General features: G+C 41.6%; 1 protein-coding gene across 4 annotated transcripts in view; it reads right to left on the bottom strand.

Annotated features, from left to right (window-relative positions):
- Nucleotides 1-21,682, bottom strand: part of LOC129536215 (cyclic AMP-dependent transcription factor ATF-7) — a 96,306-nt gene that overhangs the window by 8,368 nt on the left and 66,256 nt on the right. For all 4 annotated transcript variants that reach the window (XM_055394974.2, XM_088836881.1, XM_055394975.2 and 1 more), the window contains 8 exons: nucleotides 20,366-20,484; nucleotides 15,948-16,085; nucleotides 10,443-10,600; nucleotides 9,297-9,396; nucleotides 8,654-8,767; nucleotides 7,928-8,080; nucleotides 2,162-2,359; nucleotides 792-900 (listed from right to left, as the gene is read on the bottom strand). In XM_055394974.2, the coding sequence (XP_055250949.1) occupies nucleotides 792-900; nucleotides 2,162-2,359; nucleotides 7,928-8,080; nucleotides 8,654-8,767; nucleotides 9,297-9,396; nucleotides 10,443-10,600; nucleotides 15,948-16,085; nucleotides 20,366-20,484 (1,089 nt within the window). The remainder of the gene's footprint in view (nucleotides 1-791; nucleotides 901-2,161; nucleotides 2,360-7,927; nucleotides 8,081-8,653; nucleotides 8,768-9,296; nucleotides 9,397-10,442; nucleotides 10,601-15,947; nucleotides 16,086-20,365; nucleotides 20,485-21,682) is intronic.

Below are 21,682 nucleotides of genomic sequence, written 5' to 3'. Positions count from 1 at the left end.
GTTTTTATTTAAATTAAATTTAAATAGAGATGTTTAAAATCGGTGATGTGGTCACTTTCTATGGGAACATATCTTTGAAATGATAAAGAGTTCATGGAAAAATAATTCAATATATCAATATTTGATAGCCAACATTTCTATGAATTTAATTTGTAAAGGGAAATGATTTATTAGTCTTCACTGTCCATAAGCAAATTATTCACAGTAATTTTAATTTCAGGATTGTGCTTATCCAGAGCATGACTGTGACCAGCTCTTCCTAGCCCTATATTATGTGTTCACAGGTTACAAACAGAAACCAACATTATCCTGTCATTAGAAAGATAAAACATACCGCCAAAACTCAATGCTTGACAACCCCCACGGGTTATATCTGCTGTTATATCCTCTTTAGACTAAGATGGTGGCTTTGGAATAAGAAGAGCTGGACGTGAATCCTGGCTCTGCCATTTCACCAGCGGTGTAACTTCAAGTAAGAGACTAATATGAGTGAGTATAAATGGAAGTAGTATCTATTTCATCAGAGAACTGGGAAGATGGTTCAGTGCCTCATACAAAACAGGTACCCAATATATATTGCTACCTTTTATCTCCAAAAAGATAGATAATTAGGAAACTACACTGTTCTCAAAAAAAAGTTTTTGGCAGGACTGGTTGTTCTACAAAGGCTGCTTACTCATCTGTCTGGGCCCCCCGGAACATTCAGAATGGGGTTATAAAATTATAAACAGTTGAGATACTCATTACCTACAGTTTACTGACTGACGTTGCTTAGGTTGTGAGCCACTCACCTAAATAGCCTTGAGTCTTTTTCTGTAGTGCTGTGACTGGGCAGTCTTTATGAGCTAACAGTAGCTGTTTCAATTGAGCCACCTCATTGCGTAGTAATGTGACTTCATTCTGAGGAGGAAGGTAAGAAAAGAATATGAAGAAAATTCATGCTCCACTCTTGAAGCCCCAGTGACTATCCTCAGAGTGAGGACAGAAGGCTGCCTGGATTTTCTCCTTCGAATCTAGAAAAGATCCAGCAAGGCTTCAGACAGCCCAGGGCCAATATGGCCACAAATTCAATGACAGGAGCGGCTTACAACAAAAGTAGGAATTTTACACAGAAAAATTCTCCTTTGTAGGATAAATATGATTGCACAAAAATTAATAATACATATGTCCTTTGACTAGGAAAGCCTACTTCTAGGAATCTATTTAACAGAGCTATTTACTCAAGTGCATACAATGTACACAGCAGCACTGCTGTTCTGGCAAAAAATTAAAAACATATAAATATCTGAATCTTATAACCAAACTATAGAACGCTACATTGTACAGCTATTGAAAAAAATGAGGTAGGTTCTCTGTATACATGACTAGATCTCCAGAAGATAACTGCTTTATGTTAAAACAGGCATACAGTCCCTCCCTGGCTCCCCTACAAAAGCTAAAAAATGAAAAAAATATTAGAAATATATATAGGTCTGTAGGTACAAACTTATCTACAAGGAACAGAATGAGACTGGGAAAGACATACTGAAGAGAGACTATTTTTAATCTATATTTCTCTGTGTGTATGTATGTATGTGTATACTACATATATGTTATATAAATATATTACCTTTGTAACAATATTTTTAAAAAATCAGAAGAAAGGAAAAATATTTAAGAAAATATCTGGATTAAAACTGTTCTATTTGTACTTGTGTGGTTTTTTTCTTTTCTTTTTTTAAGTGAAAGAAAGCTCATTCAGGGAAGAAACACACTTCATAGAGTTAGGCCATCTCAGAAGGTCAGAGAGGCCTTTCTTTATTAAGCTGCATTATCTGGACAAATACTTTCCCTCGAGGTGTTCCCCTACCAGTCAGATTTTACTGATGATTTAAGAGAGTACCCTGGGGCACTTCATTTATTTTCCTTCATCCAAAAGGGTCTATGGATGACTCATTCCGTAGCAGACTTGGGATTAGATGGTGATTGTCCTTTCCAGCCCCCAGGGAAGAGATTTCAAGTCTGACTGGTAAGACATTCTTTCTGTATTCTTCCTGGCATATGTTCTGAATCCATCTTAATTTAAAGAATTATCATCTTCTACTATATTGTCCTCCTTTCTCATGATTCAACATCACTTTCCAGATTCAACAATCCTAATAAGCACCCAGGACCCACTCACACTCAGCTGAATGTTCTGAGAAGTGAGTTCCTCAGCCTTCTTCTCTAGGGAGGACACCCACAGCTTCCTCTTTTGACGGCAGCGGGAGGCTGCAGCCCGGTTGCGCTCCAGAAAGCGCTGTCGCCGCTCATCTGGATCTTCATCAACCGTGCGCCGACGTCGACCTCCAGTACTAGGAGTGGGTTGGGCTGGTGAGACCTGTTGCCCAGAAGGAAGAGGAGTTACTTGAAGGGAATGTCAATCCTTTCCAAATTAAACCTGACGTAAGATCTGGCGAAGATCTGGTTAAAGGGCCGCGCAGCCTCTGTCACCACAGCAAGAGTCCGCACTGTGTTCCTTGGCCTCTCTCCTGCACCAGTTCCCCACTCTGCCTCCTGTTCCCTTCCAGTCTTCTCAGTTCCACACTTAGACAAACTACGGTTCAGTTGGAAATTCTGATTATTTCTGAGACAGACAAAAATGAAACTAGGATCATTTTTTGTTTCTTAACAGGAAATATGGTGGGCAAGGAAATCAGGGGAAGTGTCAGGGGAACTTTCAGGGAGACTATGGAATAAAAAATTGGAAAATTACTGATTTGGCAAGGCAATATAGACAAACAACTACCTGCTGGAAGTTTCAGAAAAGGAGAAGCGATTTTACTATCAGTGAGATACGAGCTATCATGGAGATATATGAATTAGCATATTCTTTTTTTTTTGCTGTACCACGAGGCTTGAGGGATCTCAGTTCCCTGAGCAGGGACTAAACCTGGGCCGTGGCAGTGAAAGCCTGGAATCTTAATCATTAGGCCACCAGGGAACCCCTAGTATATTCTTTTTTTTTATAATCAGTTATTAGTCATCCTCAACAATGGTCCTTTTTTCTGCTTTGTTTGTTCTGTTTTTAAAGAGAAAAACATTTTTAAATCCCTTTACAAATTGGTGATTTAAGACCATCTTTTTTTTTTTTAAGTTTTTATTGAACTTATTACAATTGAGCTTTTTTTTTTTTTTTAATGTTTCTTTGGTCTCGAGGCACGTGGAACTTAGCTTCCAAACCAGGGATCAAACCTGCACCCCTTGCATTGTAAGGTGAAGTCTTTTTTTTTTTTTTATGATTGAAATATAAGATTCTATTGTAAGGTGAAGTCTTAACCACTGGACCACCAGGGAAGTCCCTGAGACCACCTTTTTTAAAAAAATATTTATTTATTTTTGGTTGTGCTGGGTCTTTGTTGCTGTGCATGGACTTTCTCTAGTTGTGGTGAGCGGGGTCTACTCTCCAGTTGCTTTGTGAGGGCTTCTCATTCTGTTGGCTTCTCTTGTTGTGGAGCATGGGTTCTAGGGCACTCCGGCTTCAGTGGTTGTGGACCCTGAGCTCAGCTGACCCACGGCATGTGGGATCTTCCCAGACCAGGGATCAAATAGGTGTCCCTTCCATTTCAAGGTGGATTCTTAACTACCAGACCAATAGGAAAGCCCTTATCTTTTGTTTCTAAACTTTAGGCTGATGTCTCCTGTTTCTAAAGCACTTTTGAATCATCTTCCTTTTCTGTTAGCTGGTATGTATTCAAAGAAGATAGACCAATCTTATAATAATGGTCAAAATTAAAATATAGAAAGGTCAGCCATCTGTATAAAAGAAACTATGTAACATAAAACAATGCCAAAAATTAATTCTTCCTGAATCTGTTGCTATTAGAGAACATATATATTGGTAGTTTCCAAATGCCAGAGCTCAAATCAGTTGCATGAAGATAAACATAAACTCATAAGAAAACAGAATCTTATTCTACTTCAGGCCCTACTGAAACATAGGCTCCAGTAATATAGATAATGAAGAGATAATTTTAATTATTCAGATTAATAGTCTCTCCCTCAAAAGAAAAAAAGTGGAGAAGGAATTTCAAACTCATTTTAGTAAGCTACAGGCCTTGGGGTTGCTGCTTCTCACTGTACTAAGGGAAGCTGACACAGATTCTCTTGTGATTTTCAACTTGCTCTTTGCCCTGAGCTCACTGGTGCACACATAAAGACTGGATGGAGGAGGAGAATGAGGAAAAGGAAATGATGGAATCCTATTCTCTCACAGGCAACTTAATAATACATGCAGGGAATGGAGACAAGAGAATAGACCAAATGAAACTTGGGAAGAATAAGAAGGAAAGGAATTAGTGGTAACTAAAAATGAAGTCATATCTGAATGGTCTAGTGGTTTTCTCTACTTTCTTCAAGTCTGAATTTGGCAATAAGGAGTTCATGATCTGAGCCACAGTCAGCTCTTGGTCTTGTTTTTGCTAACTGTATACAGTTTCTCCATCTTTGGCTGCAAAGAATATAATCAATCTGATTTCAGTGTTGACCATCTGGTGATAGCCATGTGTAGAGTCTTCTCTTGTGTTGTTGGAAGAGGGTGTTTGCTATGACCAGTGCATTCTCTTGGCAAAACTCTATTAGCCTTTGCCCTGCTTCATTCCGTGCTCCAAGGCCAAATTTGCCTGTTACTCCAGGTGCTTCTTGACTTCCTACTTTTGCATTCCAGTCCCCTATAATGAAAAGGACATCTTTTTTGGGTGTTAGTTCTAGAAGGTCTTGTAGGTCTTCATAGAACCGTTCAACTTCGGCTTCTTCAGTGTTACTGGTTGGGGCATAGGCCTGGATTACTGTATAACTGAATGGTTTGCCTTGGAAACGAATAGAAATCATTCTGTCATTTTTAAGATTGCATCCAAGTACTGCATTTTGGACTCTTTTGTTGACCATGATGGCTACTCCATTTCTTCTAAGGGATTCCTGCCCTCAGTAGTAGATATAATGGTCATCTGAGTTAAATTCACCCATTCCAGTCCATTTTAGTTCACTGATCCCTAGAATGTCTATGTTCACTCTTGCCATCTCCTGTTTGACCACTTCGTGACATTGTACAGGAGACAGGGATCAAGACCATCCCCATGGAAAAGAAATGCAAAAAAGCAAAATGGCTGTCTGAGGAGGCCTTACAAATAGCGGTGAAAAGAAGAGAAGGGAAAAGCAAAGGAGAAAAGGAAAGGTATAAGCATCTGAATGCAGAGTTCCAAAGAATAGCGAGGAGAGATAAGAAAGCCTTCCTCACTGATCAATGCAAAGAAATAGAGGAAAACAACAGAATACAAAAAACAAGAGATCTCTTCAAGAAAATTAGAGATTCCAAGGGAACATTTCATGCAAAGATGGGCTCGATAAAGGACAGAAATGGTATGGACCTAACAGAAGCAGAAGACATTAAGAAGAGGTGGCAAGAATACACAGAACCGTACAAAAAAGATCTTCATGACCAAGATAATGACGATAACATGATCACTGACCTAGAGCCAGACATCTTGGAATGTGAAGTCAAGTGGGCCTTAGAGAGCATCACTACGAACAAAGCTAGTGGAGGTGATGGAATTCCAGTTGAGCTATTTCAAATCTTGAAAGATGATGCTGTGAAAGTGCTGCACTCAATATGCCAGCAAATTTGGAAAACTCAGCAGTGGCCACAGGACTGGAAAAGGTCAGTCTTCATTCCAATCCCAAAGAAAGGCAATGCCAAAGAAGGCTCAAACTACCGCACAATTGTACTCATCTCACACGCTAGTAAAGTCATGCTCAAAATTCTCCAAGCCAGGCTTCAGCAATATGTGAACCATGAACTCCCAGATGTTCAAGCAGTTTTAGAAAAGGCAGAGGCACCAGAGATCAAATTGCCAACATCCGCTGGATCATCAAAAAAGCAAGAGTTTCAGAAAAACATCTGTTTCTGCTTCATTAACTATGCCAAAGCCTTTGACTGTGTGGATCACAATAAACTGTGGAAAATTCTGAAAGAGATGGGAATACCAGACCACCTGACCTGCCTCTTGAGGAGCCTGTATGCAGGTCAGGAAGCAACAGTCAGAACTGTACATGGAACAACAGACTGGTTCCAAATAGGAAAAGGAGTACGTCAAGATTGTATATTGTCACCTTGCTTATTTAACTTACATGCAGAGTACATCATGAGGAACGCTGGGCTGGAAGAAGCACAAGCTGGAATCAAGACTGCTGGGAGAAATATCAATAACCTCAGATATGCAGATGACACCACCCTTATGGCACAAAGTGAAGAGGAACTCAAAAGCCTCTTGAGGAAAGTGAAAGAGGAGAGTGAAAAGGTTGGCTTGAAGCTCAACATTCAGAAAACAAAGATCATGGCATCTGGTCCCATCACTTCATGGGAAACAGATGGGGAAACAGTGTCAGAGTTTTTTTGGGGGGCTCCAAAATCACTGCGGATGCTGACTGCAGCAATGAAATTAAAAGACACTTACTCCTTGGAAGGAAAGTTATGACCAACCTAGATAGCATATTAAAAAGCAGGGACATTACTTTGCCAACAAAGATCCGTCTAGTCAAGGCTATGGTTTTTCCAGTGGTCATGTATGGATGTGAGTTGGACTGTGAAGAAAGCTGATCGCCGAAGAATTGATGCTTTTGAACTGTGGTTCTGGAGAAGACTCTTGAGAGTCCCTTGGACTGCAAGGAGATCCAACCCGTCCATTCTAAAGGAGATCAATCCTGGGTGTTCATTGGAAGGACTGATGCTAAAGCTGAAACTCCAATACTTTGGCCACCTCATGCGACGAGTTGACTCACTGGAAAAGACTCTGATGCTGGGAAGGATTGGGGGCGGGAGGAGACGGGGACGACAAAGAATGAGATGGCTGGATGGCATCACCGACTCGATGGACATGAGTTTGAGTGAACTCTGGGAGTTGGTGATGGACAGGGAGGCCTGGCGTGCTGTGATTCATGGGGTCGCAAAGACTCAGACATGACTAAGCGACTGAACTGAACTGAAAAATGAAGTCATGTCATTTCCTCAAGGGGAAGCAGCACAGTGTGGGCAAGGGGGCTGCTGCTTTGGGGTTACAGGAAGGTGGGCAGGTTTAGCTTCTAACAAGAAAACTTGAAAGCTTTCGTTGTTGGCCAAGCTTTAAGGCAGCATAAGGTCATTAAATGTTAGGACATGTGGTGGTAACTGATGAATCAGGTGGTGACATCAGGAAAAGGGGGTGGGTCAAAGATGTAACTCTACAAACTGATATCAGGTTGTTGTCACCTGACCAGTACAGACAATACGAAACCAAGGCTTACTCGGTTTCCAAAGAAACTTAGTAAAACCGAGGCCTCCTTAAAAAAAAAAAACTGGGCTTCTAAAGATCTCTCTGGCATTCTTAAGACTTTAATTTCTCCTGATAAAAAGAGATTAAACTGATAAGGAGATTAAACTGTTTTTCGGGGTATGTGTTTGTTTACTGAGCCATCTTAATGCTGTGACATCATATTTTATTAATATATTGTTAGTATCTGATTTTTGTATAAATATAATCAGTTAAGTTTTTTGGGGGTTGATGGGGGTTAAGATAGGAGAGTCTAGAGACTTTGTTGTATAAAGTAGCTTGAAATGAGGCTCTGTCATATTTTAGAGGGCTCTGCAGATAGAGCACGCACATGTAGAAATAACAAAAAAGCAGAAAACAAAAACTGAGACCTCCTCTGTGGCAGTTCTGCATTATCCAGTCTGCTTGCATTTTGTCTAACAAAAGGATGGATAAAGCAGGGTGCATTTTGCTACTGTCAAACTGTCAACAAGAAACAAAGTGCAAGTCGAAGCCCAGAAGGCTGAAATCCATTCCTCCTTCATTTTCTTGCTCCTTGAAAAAACAGATATGACTTAAAGAGTAATAGCGACAAGCTGGTTCCCCCATCTAAGGGTCTAACTGACCTGTGGCTGGGCAGGGGACGGGGCGTCAGGGTGCTGGATGAGGATCTGGCTTTGCTCTGGTCGGGCTGTCACCATGGTGCTGGCAGTCCCCACCACCATTCCACAACCACCATTGATTGAGGAGACTTGGTGGGTTAGGGTAGCTTTTAGTCTCTGCGGTAAAAGATAAGAAGAAATAGCTTGTCAAGGGTGAGATTTTATTAAGGGTGAGAAAAGTGGGCTTAGATTTTATTACTGGTCTTACAGACAAAATTCCCACTGATTTTCCCTTAACAAAGGGATTAAAAGAAAATGACACAGAGAGAGAGAGCACATGACCCTAAAATACCTGCTCTGTTCCCTCACTATCATCCTGGGCACAGTTGGAGGGTGGGGGCTGTTGAAGCAATAGAGTCCAGATGAAAGCTCTACCTTGGAACCTGGCCAGGGGCTGGTTACGCAGTTATTCACCTCTTGGCCAGCTCTCCTGCCCACTCATCCACCCTCCATCTGTCACCCTGGAACTGAAACAGCAAGAGTTCCATCCAAACAATCTGTGCTGCTTCTTTTCACTGCCATGGCCTATGTACCAGGCTCTAAAGGTGGAAGAGAGGAGATAAGAGTCATGAATCAGAGTCTATTCTTCTCCAGACCCCACAACTGGGGAAGTCTTTTAGCTCTGCAAGCCCCAGAAGATACCACTTCTTTCAGAAGGGCCAGCATTGCTCCAGGTTGGGATGTACTCACCATCTTGGCTTCTGATGGCATAGGGTGGCCAGAGGGAGAAATGGAACCACTGCTGTTAACTGGTGGGCCAGGGATACCAGGAATGTTGGGCACCATAGACACAGGTCTGGCCAGCTAGATCAAGAGAAGGAAGAAAAATCAGAAGGGAACATAATGCTATTAGTGGGGCAGCAGCTTGCCCAAATGAAGTGCTTTTGAGGCTGGCACATTAGGGCCTGTTCTATGCACCCTGCCCATGGGGCATGCAGAAAGTCTGGGAAATACCTTCCCTCATGGAGCACCACAGAATAGGGGATCTAATCCTTCAGTGCTGTGACAGTTTCTATGGGAAAGGCTGAGGCTGGATCTTGAGGAAAGTGGTGGGCAATTTGTGAGGTGCTTGGTGCCAAGTGAAATAAGCCAATCAGCAAGCTGGCAAGATCAATTTCTAGACCAGGAGCCAATGGTCCAGATGAGCCTTTGTCTAGTGTTCCATAGTGCTGGATTGGCAGAGGTTAGTGAAAAGTATGGGCAGGCTGCCATGCTCAACTAATACAGACCAGAGCCCATGTTTCCCTGGGGCTCATGTGTGTTTATGAGCATTCAGGTGGAAGGGAGGGGTTCATGTGTTGGTAGGGTTGGATGCCCCAACTACAGAGCTCACCGATATAACAGAAGGCATCTGTACTGGAGGCCCTGGCAGCACAGGCATGGTCTGTCCATTAGCAAGATGCATGACGAGAGGGAGGGAGCCTGTAGGAGACCTAGAGGAGATATGAAGTGAAATGCTCACAATACAGACCCTTTTGCCAATGATCTTCCTCCTGTAATTATAGCAGATTTCCCAGTCTTTTCTAGTTATGGTAACACTGTAAAATGTTGACACCCTCATGATGGCAGATAAAGCAGGGAATGCTACTTACCTTACCTTATAGATGGAGAGAAATGGCAAGACCTTTATACCTTGCAAATTAAGCAAACACCACTGAATTCAATTGGGTGGGAAGCTAACTATTGAGTTTAGAACAAATAAATAAACATTCCTACCACTGGCATGTATAAATTCTGTGCTGCCTTAGACAAGGACTACTTCTACCAAAGTTGCCATCTTGAAAAGCTGCATTATGTCATACGATAGCCAAATCTGAGTAAGTTACTCCTGTTCCTTTCCATGTTTTGTTCTACTCTGTCTAAGAAGGAAGCCATCCCGTTGTATTTTTCTTAATGGGTCTAGAGAACAATAAGCTTTCAGAGGCTGAAGCCTGACAACAATTTCTTAACCCATGGGTACCTGGAGACAAGATCTTAAGTCATCCCATTAGGAAATCTGCATGGGCCATACTAGGAGTGAAGACAAACAGACAGACAAAATTAGGAATAGCAAAGACCAAGAACCTTAACTGGGACTGAGGGGAACAATCAGACTTAAAAATAGATGACTTAATGGGTTTCAGCCCCTTATTCAGTAGTTCCTCCATAAACTTCTATAAAATTGAGGCCAAGAACTAAATATATACTTCCCTGTGTGACCTCAACCATAATAATGAACTTCCTAAAGTTTGAAGGCTTCTTTTAGGCTGAATAAGTATTAAACCTCCAAATTAAGGAAGTACACACTCAAATAAATACTTGCTTGCCTACCAAAAAGGTACAGTAGATTCTGTTTACAGGGTGAAAAAAATTCATTTTGAGACACAATCTCAGTAGCTTGTTTTCCTTGAGAATTCAGAAAGTCTCTATTTTATAAAATAATTTCATACAGAGCAAAGAGATTTAAGCTTTGCTGCTTCTCCCTGCTCTCTATACTTACCCCAGTTGCCTGTTGGATGGGGGAGCCTGTGTGATGACGGAGGTTGGGGAAGGAAGGGTTGGGTGAAGTGGATCATAGCCCAAATGGAGAGGCAGGGAGCCAGGGCGTACGATGGTAGGCGTGGGAGTAGAGATCACAACAGGCTTTGGGGCAACATCCTGGGGAGAAGAACCAAGAGATCACAAAATGCTTTAAGGGGCTGCTTGTAGGGAAATACAGAGCTGGTAAAATCTAGTATAAATTTATTGGAAAGAGCATTCAGGCTACTAAGGTAAATCATGACCTGATTCCATGGTGATCATGGATCCACACCTCACTCACCCATTCAGAGGGAATGCTGAGTTAAGACCTTTGGTTATCTCCCTTCCAGGGATAATGGCAATATGAGTGGGTGACAGTTGGAAGACCACTTGAAATCTAGAAGCATTACAGTATCATATAAATTCTAAGGAGTGATATAATTTTTGTTTTGGGGCCATGCTGTGCAGCATGTGGTATCTTAGTTCCCTGACCAGAGATTGAAACTGCATCCCCTGTAGTGGAAGCATGGAGTCTTAACCACTGGACCAAAAGGGAAATTCCAGGAGCATTATAATTTTTCATGATCTAGGTACTTTCATTCTAAACTTGATGTGCAAGTGTCCACTAATCTCTAATGGGAAAAGACAAGTATAAGACTGGTGATAAAGCAATCCAGCATCTCCTATGCTGCTGCTGCTAAGTCACTTCAGTCATGTCCGACTCTGTGTGACCCCATAGGCGGAAGCCCACCAGGCTCCCCCTTCCCTGGGATTCTCCAGGCAAGAACACTGGAGTGGGTTGCCATTTCCTTCTCCAAAGTGTGAAAGTGAAAAGTGAAAGTGAAATCGCTCAGTCGTGTCCGACCCTTAGCGACCCCACGGACTGAAGCCTACCAGGCTCCTCCATCCATGGGATTTTCTAGGCAAGAGTACTGGAGTGGCTTGCCATTGCCTTCTCCAAGTATCTCCTATCAGTTCAGTTCAGTTCGGTCGCTCAGTCGTATCCGACTCTCTGCGATCCCACGACTCACAGCACGCCAGGCCTCCCTGTCCATCACCAACTCCCGGAGTTCACTCAAACTCATGTCCAGAGTCGGTGATGTCATCCAGCCATCTCATTCTCTGTTGTCCCCTTCTCCTCCTGCCCAGCATCAGAGTCTTTTCCAGTGAGTCAACTCATCGCATGAGGTGGCCAAAGTATTGCAGTTTCAGCTTCAGCATCAGTCCCTCCAATGAACACCCAGGATTGATCTCCTTTAGAATGGACTGGTTGGATCTCCTTGCAGTACAAGGGACTCTCAACTGTACATGGAACAACAGACTGGTTCCAAATAGGAAAAGGAGTACGTCAAGGTTGTATATTGTCACCTTGCTTATTTAACTTATATGCAGAGTACATCATGAGGAACGCTGGGCTGGAAGAAGCACAAGCTGGAATCAAGATTGCTGGGAGAAATATCAATAACCTCAGATATGCAGATGACACCACCCTTATGGCACAAAGTGAAGAGGAACTCAAAAGCCTCTTGAGGAAAGTGAAAGAGGAGAGTGAAAAGGCTGGCTTGAAGCTCAACATTCAGAAAACGAAGATCATGGCATCTGGTCCCATCACTTCATGGGAAATAGATGGGGAAACAGTGGAAACAGTGTCAGACTTTATTTTTTGGGGGCTCCAAAATCACTGCAGATGCTGATTGCAGCCAGGAAATTAAAAGACGCTTACTCCTTGGAAGGAAAGTTATGACCAACCTCGATAGTATATTAAAAAGCAGAGACATTACTTTGCCAACAAAGGTCCGTCTAGTCAAGGTTATGGTTTTTCCCGTGGTCATGTATGGATGTGAGAGTTGGACTGTGAAGAAAGCTGATCGCCGAAGAATTGATGCTTTTGAACTGTGGTGCTGGAGAAGACTCTTGAGAGTCTCTCCTATAGACCCCCTTAAAAAAAGGGCTATGGAAATTTGAATAATGACCATATTGTGATAAAACAAACTGCTTCCCATTGTTGACCCATTAGGACCTTAGACTGCCAGTGCCCATAGTGGCCCTGAAAACATCTCTAAGCAGCCTCTAGGACTTGGCTGCTGCTGGAAAGAGGAGCGGGGAGGACAGCTGCAATGTTTATGGAGGGGATCATTTTGAGATGTTAGCAAACTAGTTTTGGAGGAAGGTTAAGATGAGGTACAGATGCTCTATTCACAGTGGATACTAAACAGTAACCACAGGTAGCACAGTAGAGACTGGAAGGGGGCATAAGCAGACTCCTGAGGGTTCTGATAGTATTTTCAAGGTGTTGGTTATATACACTGTAAACTTTGTGAAAATTCAGTAAGCAGTATACTCACAATTTATGTGCTTTTCTGTATGTGTACTATATTTAAATAAATTTATAAAAAATAATATCTCACAAACTGTTTGCTTTAAAAAAGTAACACTAAGAATTCTGATAAATAGTCCCTTTGAATCACTAAAATATGTTCCTTTGGGAAGATTTTTTTTCTAAATGGTTTAATGTTCAATTTATGAATTATGTGATTTTTCATTTTCACTTATTAATTGAAGTAGTACAACATATATGATCTAGTACAATATACATAAAGTATATAAATTTAAAGGATAAAACAAAACTATATATGTAAAATAAAAACAAAGCCCATTTTTAGCACCCCAGAACATTCTCCTGTGTTCCTTCCTAATTCATACCTTCCCTCAAGAGGTAAAGGGTTTCCTCCAATTACAAAAATAAAAAGAGGTAGAGTTGAAGATGAAGTCTATCATCTTCAAATAGTTTTGCCTCTTCTTTACTTTTTCTTCTTGGCTATGTGGCATGTGGGATGTCAGCTCCTCAACCAGGGATCAAACCCGTGCCCCCCACATTGGGAGCTTGGAGTCTTAACCAATACATTGCCAGTGAAGTCCCAGTTTTGCCTCTTCTTGAATCTGATGTAAATGGCTTCACGTGGTACGTACTTTTGTGTCTGAAATTTATTGTTGCTGTTGTTCAACATAATGTCGACATTGTTGTATATATCATTAGCCTATTCTTGTTTTAATGCCATGTGGTACTCCATTTTAGAAATATACCATTTATTTATTCTCTTGTTGAAAGACATTTAGACTGCTTCCAGTTTTTTTACTATTATGAATATGAATTAAATTGAAGAAAGTGGGGAAAACCACTATATCATTCAGGTATGACCTAAATCAAATCCCTTATGATTATATAGTGGAAGTGATAAACAGATTTAAGGGACTAGATCTGATAGAGTGCCTGATGAACTATGGATGGAGGTTCGTGACACTGTACAGGAGACAGGGATCAAGACCATTCCTAAGAAAAAGAAATGCAAAAAGACAAATTGGTTGTCTGAGGAGGCCTGACAAATAGCTGTGAAAAGAAGAGAAGCGAAAAGCAAAGGAGAAAAGGAAAGATATAAGCATCTGAATGCAGAGCTCCAAAGAATAGCAAGGAGAGATAAGAAAGCCTTCCTCAGCGATCAATGCAAAGAAATAGAGGAAAACAACAGAATGGGAAAGACTAGAGATCTCTTCAAGAAAATCAGAAATACTAAGGGAAAATTTCATGCAAAGATGGGCACAATAAAGGACAGAAATTGTATGAACCTAACAGAAGCTGAAGATATTAAGAAGAGGTGGTAAAAATACACAGAAGAACTATACAAAAAAGGTCTTCACGACCCAGATAATCACAATGGTATGATCACTCACCTAGAGCCAGACATCCTGGAATGTGAAGTCAAGTGGGCCTTAGGAAGCATCACTATGAACAAAGCTAGTGGAGGTGATGGAATTCCACCTGAGCTATTTCAAATCCTAAAAGAGGATGCTGTGAAAGTGCTGCACTCAATATGCCAGCAAATTTGGAAAACTCAGCAGTGGCCACAGGACTGGAAAATGTCAGTTTTCATTCCAATCCCAAAGAAAGGCAATGCCAAAGAATGCTCTAACTACCACACAATTGTACTCATCTCACAAGCTAGTAAAGTCATGCTCAAAATTCTCCAAGCCAGGCTTCAATAATACGTGAACTGTGAACTTCCAGATGTTCAAGCTGGTTTTAGAAAAGGCAGAGGAACCAGAGATCAAATTGCCAACATCTGCTGGATCATCGAAAAAGCAAGACAGTTCCAGAAAAACATCTATTTCTGCTTTATTGACTATGCCAATCCCTTTGAATGTGTGGATTACAATAAACTGTGGAAAATTCTGAAAGAGATGGGAATCCCAGACCACCTGACCTGCCTCTTGAGAAACTTGTATGCAGGTCAGGAAGCAACAGTTAGAACTGGACATGGAACAACAGACTGGTTCCAAATAGAAAAAGGAGTATGTCAAGGCTGTATATTGTTACCCTGCTTATTTAACTTATATGCAGAGTACATCATGAGAAACACTGGGCTGGAAGAAGCACAAGCTGGAATCAAGATTGCCGGGAGAAATAGCAATAACCTCAGATATGCAGATGACACCACCCTTATGGCAGAAAGTGAAGAAGAACTAAAGAGCCTCTTAATGAAAGTGAAAGAGAAGAGTGAAAACGTTGGCTTAAAGTTCAACATTCAGAAAACTAAGATCATGGCATCTGGTCTATCAATTCATGGCAAACAGATGGGGAAACAGTGGCTGACTTTATTATTTTGGACTCCAAAATCACTGCAGATGGTGATTGCAGCCATGAAATTAAAAGACACTTACTCCTTGGAAGGAAAGTTATGACCAACCTAGACAGCATATTAAAAAGCAGAGACATCACTTTGTCAACAAAGGTCCAGCTAGTCAAGACTATGGCTTTTCCAGTAGTCATGCATGGATGTGAGAGTAGGACTGTAAAGAAAACTAAGTGCCGAAGAATTGATGCTTTTGAACTGTGGTGCTGGAGAAGACTCTTGAGAGTCCCCAGGACTGCAAGGAGATCCATCCAGTCCATCCTAAAGGAGATCAGTCCTGGGTGTTCACTGGAAGGACTGATGTTGAAGCTGAAACTCCAATACTTTGGCCACCTGATGCGAAGAGCTGACTCATTTGAAAAGACCCTGATGCTGGGAAAGATTGAGGGCAGGAGGAGAAGGGGACGACAGAGGATGAGATGGTTGGATGGCATCACCGACTCAATGGACATGAGTTTGGGTGAACTCCGGGAGTTTATGATGGACAGGGAGGCCTGGCGTGCTGCAGTTCAGGGGTCGCAAAGAGTTGGACAAGACTGAGTGACTGAACTGAACTGATGAATACAACTGCTATGAACATCCTTATATACTTCTTTTGGTGGACCTATGCACTAATTTCTCTTCCATACAGACTTAGAAGTGGAGTTGCTGGGTCAGAGAATAGGTGTAATTTATATAAATCCTCTAAACAATTAACATTTATTTAAACATAATCAATCCTTCTGTATCACACTATGTTTATACAACTGTCACATCAAAACATCATCTATCAGTTAAAGTTCAGATGACAGCTTTACCTTCTCCTTAAGTGGTGGAGAACAGGGGCTAGAAGCAGGACTGTCAGGTGGGGATGAGTCTACCTCCACTGGCTCTTCTTCTTTGATTTTGATGTCTGGTGTAGAAGGCAGAGACATGTCAAGGGGCCCAGAAGCAGCCTGTTAAAAGAGAGAAATGAGCATAGTTCAATCCCATGATTCCCTTCAGGTTTAATCTATATCTTCCCAGTTAAAGGACTAGGGAATATACTTCTAAAAAGTTCAATCCTTGGTCAAAGAACCAAACTGAAAGTCAAAGAAATGTGGAACCCAGGCTTTACACATAACTCTGGCCAAATCCTTTAACTTCTCAGGGCTTCTGTTTCCCAACTATAAAATGAAGTTATTTACATCTGCCTCACCATGGATGAATACTGATAAAGATTCTGAAAGGAGGGGAAAAAACCTTTAAATGCCTATGAAGACCCTCAAAGGAGAAAATAAAAAAAAGATGTCATATATCCATCAAATACTATGATTATTTTTCAGGAAAGCACAACAATTCCTGAATCCAGTGCCTTCCTATTCTCAACCAGCTCCGTTGACTACTAGAGAGCTGTGAACAATTTTTCTGCCAATCAGAATGACTAGGTTACCCAATTATCAAAAGCAAACAAAATAAAATTGGCTATTAAAGTACTGTCAATGAAATAGGAAATATCTTTTCTGGGGGACTCTCCATGCTTGATGGTGTTCTCACTCCCAGATCTGGTGATAGAGGCTAGAAGTTAGGAAGATAGGATTTTGGGGTAACAAAGAAAGGAAAGGCTGGTCATTTGATCAGTGAAAGAAACTAGAACTTGGTCCTAGGGGCAGGACTGGAGAAAACTAGAAGGGAAAGAGTACTTTTCTGGCAGTGGTGCAATCACCTCATAGAACTGGGGAGTCTTAAGTGGCTTTGAAGAGAACAATAAACCATCTAAGATGATCCTGATACTGCACCACAACAGGGAGGCTGGTGTTGCAGCTCAGTTTCATGACAAAGTGGATTCTTTGTTCTATTCTTCCCACATCCTAGGCTTCTTGGTGAAAGAAGAGCTTGTTTTTAATTTATCCCTTGCTATTTTAATCACTAGAAATTCTGGTATTTGAGTGAATTGAAGATAATCTGATATCTACTACATTAGAGAAGGTGGTAATGGTTCTTTGTCTCCAATCTGATAAGGATGAGCAACAGCAAAGATGGTTTCAATTTCTGCCCTCATTTTTTTCTACACAGATGTCAGGTCCAACCTGGGCTAATTCTTGGATCCCTGAGGTCAAAGGGTGGTGGGAAGGAGAGGCCTCTAAGTAAATACAACCACAAGTTTAAAATCTCCTAGAGGCATCTCCTAGAAAAGTTGTGGTTCAGAGAGGTTTTGGGCTCATAAAACACTCCTGGAGATAATTTTCCACTGAGCCTATGCTTCTCATCAAGAAGAGGTGAAGACCATCCCGACCAAGCAGGAAGAAACACACAGAGACGCCCAGTGAGTAAAGGCCTGACTAACTGTGTCAGCTAAACTAAAAGGGCAGTGGAAAAGACTTGGAGCCTTTAAAAGGAGGTTAATTTTCTTGAATTTCCCTATAATGAGTTTGGTTTAAAATCCTTCACAACCTGGTGGAAACAATCTGACTGGTTTCTTTGTTTGGGGTGAGGAAGAAATGACAGGGGGGATGAAGTAGAGAAACTGTAAAATAAAATTATACCACATAGATTGTAAGCAACTGATTGATAAAAAGAATAATGAACAGACCACGGCAAGTTCTGCCATTTGAAAGGAGAACTACAAATATATGCCACTGAGTTTCCTCCCACTTTCTTTTAATATGTGGGAGATAATAGGAAATGAAGATGACAGAAAGCTATAGAACTTGGAAAGACCCCCAGTGATAGGAACACTTCATTCTTACAATTTAAGATGGATAGAAAAATTGTGCACAAACTTTTTTGATTTACCTGCTGATAGCTTATAGTGAATGGTGTCAGATTTGTGGCCTCCAGAGGAGAGAATTTCGATCCAAGGCCAGAGACAAGGCTTGATCACTCAGAGCTTTTGTGTAGCAGAAGTTTTATTACAGTGAAAAGAGACAGCTGTTGACATAGACATCAGAAGTGGGCAATGAGTGCCCCAATCACTAGTCTGGGTGGGGCTTTATATACTTTTTCAACTGGTACCAACAATAGATCAAAAGAGTATCTTAAGGTGTAAAGGTCTTATCAGACCCACTCCCACAACATAATCTTAAAATAGAAGGATTAGTCAGAAGGTTTCTGTTAATGAGAAACACCTCTCCAAGAAAGAAATATTGTTGTTATATAATGATTATATACTATATACAGAGCTTAAGGAAAAACATACCATTGCACAAGATGTGCTATTTTGTTGTGTAATCCTTAGCTCTGGACTTAAAGAAAGCTGGTCTCAGTAGAAACAGACTATTGCCATAACAACTCAGAGCTTTCCTCAAGGGCCCTGGTCTCCTTATCGACCTACCTAAGAATAAGCTTTCTCACTTTTATCTCCCTCTTAAAGGGAAAGAGTCCTCCTTGGAAATTTTTTCTTAAGTCTTGGCTTTCCTATATTCTGATGGGATTCCATGCCTCATTGCACCATGCAATTATGGGAGGTACACGTGTTAATGTGTATATGTTCTGAGATAGAGATATTGGAATTTTTTCTGAATTATTATGGAACACATTAAGTAGTGACTAAATAACCCAGAATTATAATTCTAAAATAGAGTAAACTTTGACTTTTTCTTTTGCCCCCAAACCCCTTATTCCATGGGAACTATTTTTCTTTGACTCTGCTTCTTGAACTATTTCCTCTGATCTTCCAAACTAAAGGATTCTCTAAGGATCTTGAATATAAAGGTTAAAATCAGGATCACAGCATCTCAGAATCTGACATGATTCCAATCTTTTAATCCTCTCCACAATATCTATCCTAGGAGACCTCCATATAATTGGACATACCCTGTGACAGCTTCCTAAGTGAAGTCGCTCAGTCATGTCCAACTCGTTGCTACCCCGTGGAGTATAGCCCACCAGGCTCCTCTGTCTGTGGGATTTTCCAGGCAAGAATACTGGAGTGGGTTGCCATTTCCTTCTCCAGGGGATTTTCCCAACCCAGAGATCGAACCCAGCTCTCCCGCATTGCAGGCAGATGCTTTAACCTCTGAGCTACCAGGAAAGCCCGATAGCTTCCTATCCTTGTCCTATTTCTACTTCTGGGCCACATAGAGTAAGTTTAACTCCTCTCTTACACAAAAACTCTTCAACTATTTGAAGACTGCAATTTTGTTCCAATAAAATTTCTTTTCACACTTCCCTGGTGGTTCAGTGGTTAAGACTCCACGTTCCCACTGCAGGGGTCAAGGGTTTGATCCCTGGTTGGTGAGCTAAGATTCCAATGCCATTGCTGCTGCTGCTGCTAAGTCACTTCAGTCGTGTCTGACTCTGTGCGACCCCATAGACGGCAGCCCACCAGGCTCCCCCGTCCCTGGGATTCTCCAGGCAAGAACACTGGAGTGGGTTACCATTTCCTTCTCCAATGCATGAAAGTGGAAAGTCAAAGTGAAGTCGCTCAGTTGTGTCTGACTCTTAGCGACCCCACGCACTGCAGCCCACCAGGCTCCTCTGTCCATGGGATTTTGCAGGTGAGAGTACTGGAGTGGGTTGCCATTGCCTTCTCCCCACAATGCCACTGGGTGTGGCCAAATCAAAATAAGAAAATAAAACAGGAGACAAATATGATCCTTTCTATGCAATAAAATATATATACATGTGTATGCAGACAAAAAAAAAATCGGTTTCTTTAAATGTTCCCAAAGTGACCTAATTTCTGGTTCTTTCACCATCCTGGCTGATCTCCTTTGAAAGGCTTTTAAGAACATCCTTCCTTAAGCTTAATGTCTTGACTATTACTACAGTTACTTTGGAGTAGGAGTTACACACACTGAAACAAAGAAGAGTCAAAATTCAGTAAATGTCTACTGACTGGCTGATTGAATAAAACAATCCAGGTGAGAAGTCTGATTAGCTCAGAAGAGTGGGATTTGGCAAAAAAAAAATAAAAACCCAAACAACCCATTATATAGCAAAATTTGAGTAATTTATACTTTTTTAAAACATCTTCAACATATTCAGAACAAAAATAATTTAGAAAATAGATTACTGAACTGTCCACTAGAAGCGCAAGAAAACTGGTTTTTGATGAAGACCCAACACTTGTGCTTATTACCTGGACACCCTCAAGGCTTGAATGGCTGACAATGATAAGTGAGTATTATCTGGTTCTATAGAACCAAGCCCGTAATTTGTTGCTTTAACCAACTATGCAAATTATCCCAGGGCACAGTGCAAGTTGCCTAGAACTGAACACCACCAGTTTTTTAGCAAAAGTCCCGCCTCTTGCCTTTTTTTCATCTTCATCTGCAGCTTTTTTGAATTCATGTTCAAAGGAGCTAGCTAGTTCATTGAAGAGTCCCACCTCTTCACAGTTCTTCAGGAATCGAGTTGGAGTAGGAGTTTGATCTGCAGACATGAAAAGAGTAGGAACCTTTATTTTAGTTTTGATCTGAAATTAAAACTAGACAGCACATCAAGAACACATTTTCCTTCTTCTGTCTGGAAAGAATCTCTGTGTTTAGGCAAATTTGCTTTTATGGAGCACTAGGAGAATCCCATGGATGGAGGAGCCTGGTAGGCTGCAGTCCGTGGGGTCGCTAGGGGTCGGACACGACTGAGTGACTTCACTTTCACTTTTCACTTTCACACACTGGAGAAGGAAATGGCAACCCACTCCAGTGTTCTTGCCTGGAGAATCCCAGGTATGGGGGAGCCTGGAGGGCATTCGTCTAGGGGTCACCCAGAGTCGGACACGACTGAAGTGACTTAGCAGCAGCAGCAGCAGTCAGTAAAGACTGGTGTTAGGCCACCAGAGGGTGTCTGTGCTGTGTTGCCTCAAGGCCAGCAGAGGGACGATAGAACAATGTTTCATTGTGTGACTATCTATATGTAACCACCTTTCTCTCAGAGGCTGGTTTCAGCTTGCTCACCCCCAAAACAAAACAAAACTGCCCACCCAGGTGGAGTCTGTGAAACTCCTGGGTGGGAAAATCAAGTACAGTTAAGTGACATTTTCTCTTTACACTTATTCTCTGCTAGGTCTGAAGTGAGTAGGTGTAAGCAGATGGACACTAAACTCTGATGGGGAGAAGAGACTGAGGATCAGAGGGCTGAGTCTACTTGCTAAAGCTACCAAGTAAGAGATGGTGCCTTGTTTTTCAGTTGTCACTAAGGTAAGTGACAGACTCTTGTCTGTTACCTTCTTGAAGGCATTCCAGGCACATCTAGGGGCTGGGGAACAAGACAGCAAGATCGTGAGCTAGAAAAGGAAACTGCAAACAATAGACCTCACTGCATGGAGACCTGGGACCTAGAGCAAATTCCGGAAACCAGGATATTTGGGTTTAGATTTGCAGCCAAAATATCCTCTCAGAGGCTGCACAAATCTTTCCTCAGCACATTGCCTCTGCCCTCGGGAAGAGGAAGGCTCTGGGTAACCCATGGGAACTTTTCAAGTGACTTGAATTTTAGATTTGAGCTTCTCTCTCCCCATCCTGTTTTTCTAGTTTTCCTCTCTTGCATGCTAAGTTGCTTTGGTCATGTCTGACTCTTTGTGATCTTATGGACTGTAGCCCGCCAGGCTCCTCTGTCCATGGGATTCTCC

The sequence above is a fragment of the Moschus berezovskii genome, chromosome 6 (genome assembly GCF_049115385.1).
Source record: "Moschus berezovskii isolate FMDL1 chromosome 6, NW_MosBer_1.0, whole genome shotgun sequence".
NCBI classification, from domain to species: Eukaryota; Metazoa; Chordata; class Mammalia; order Artiodactyla; family Moschidae; genus Moschus; species Moschus berezovskii.
The sequence above is the reverse complement of the archived record's forward strand: the minus strand, read 5'-3'. Positions and strand labels throughout refer to the sequence as shown.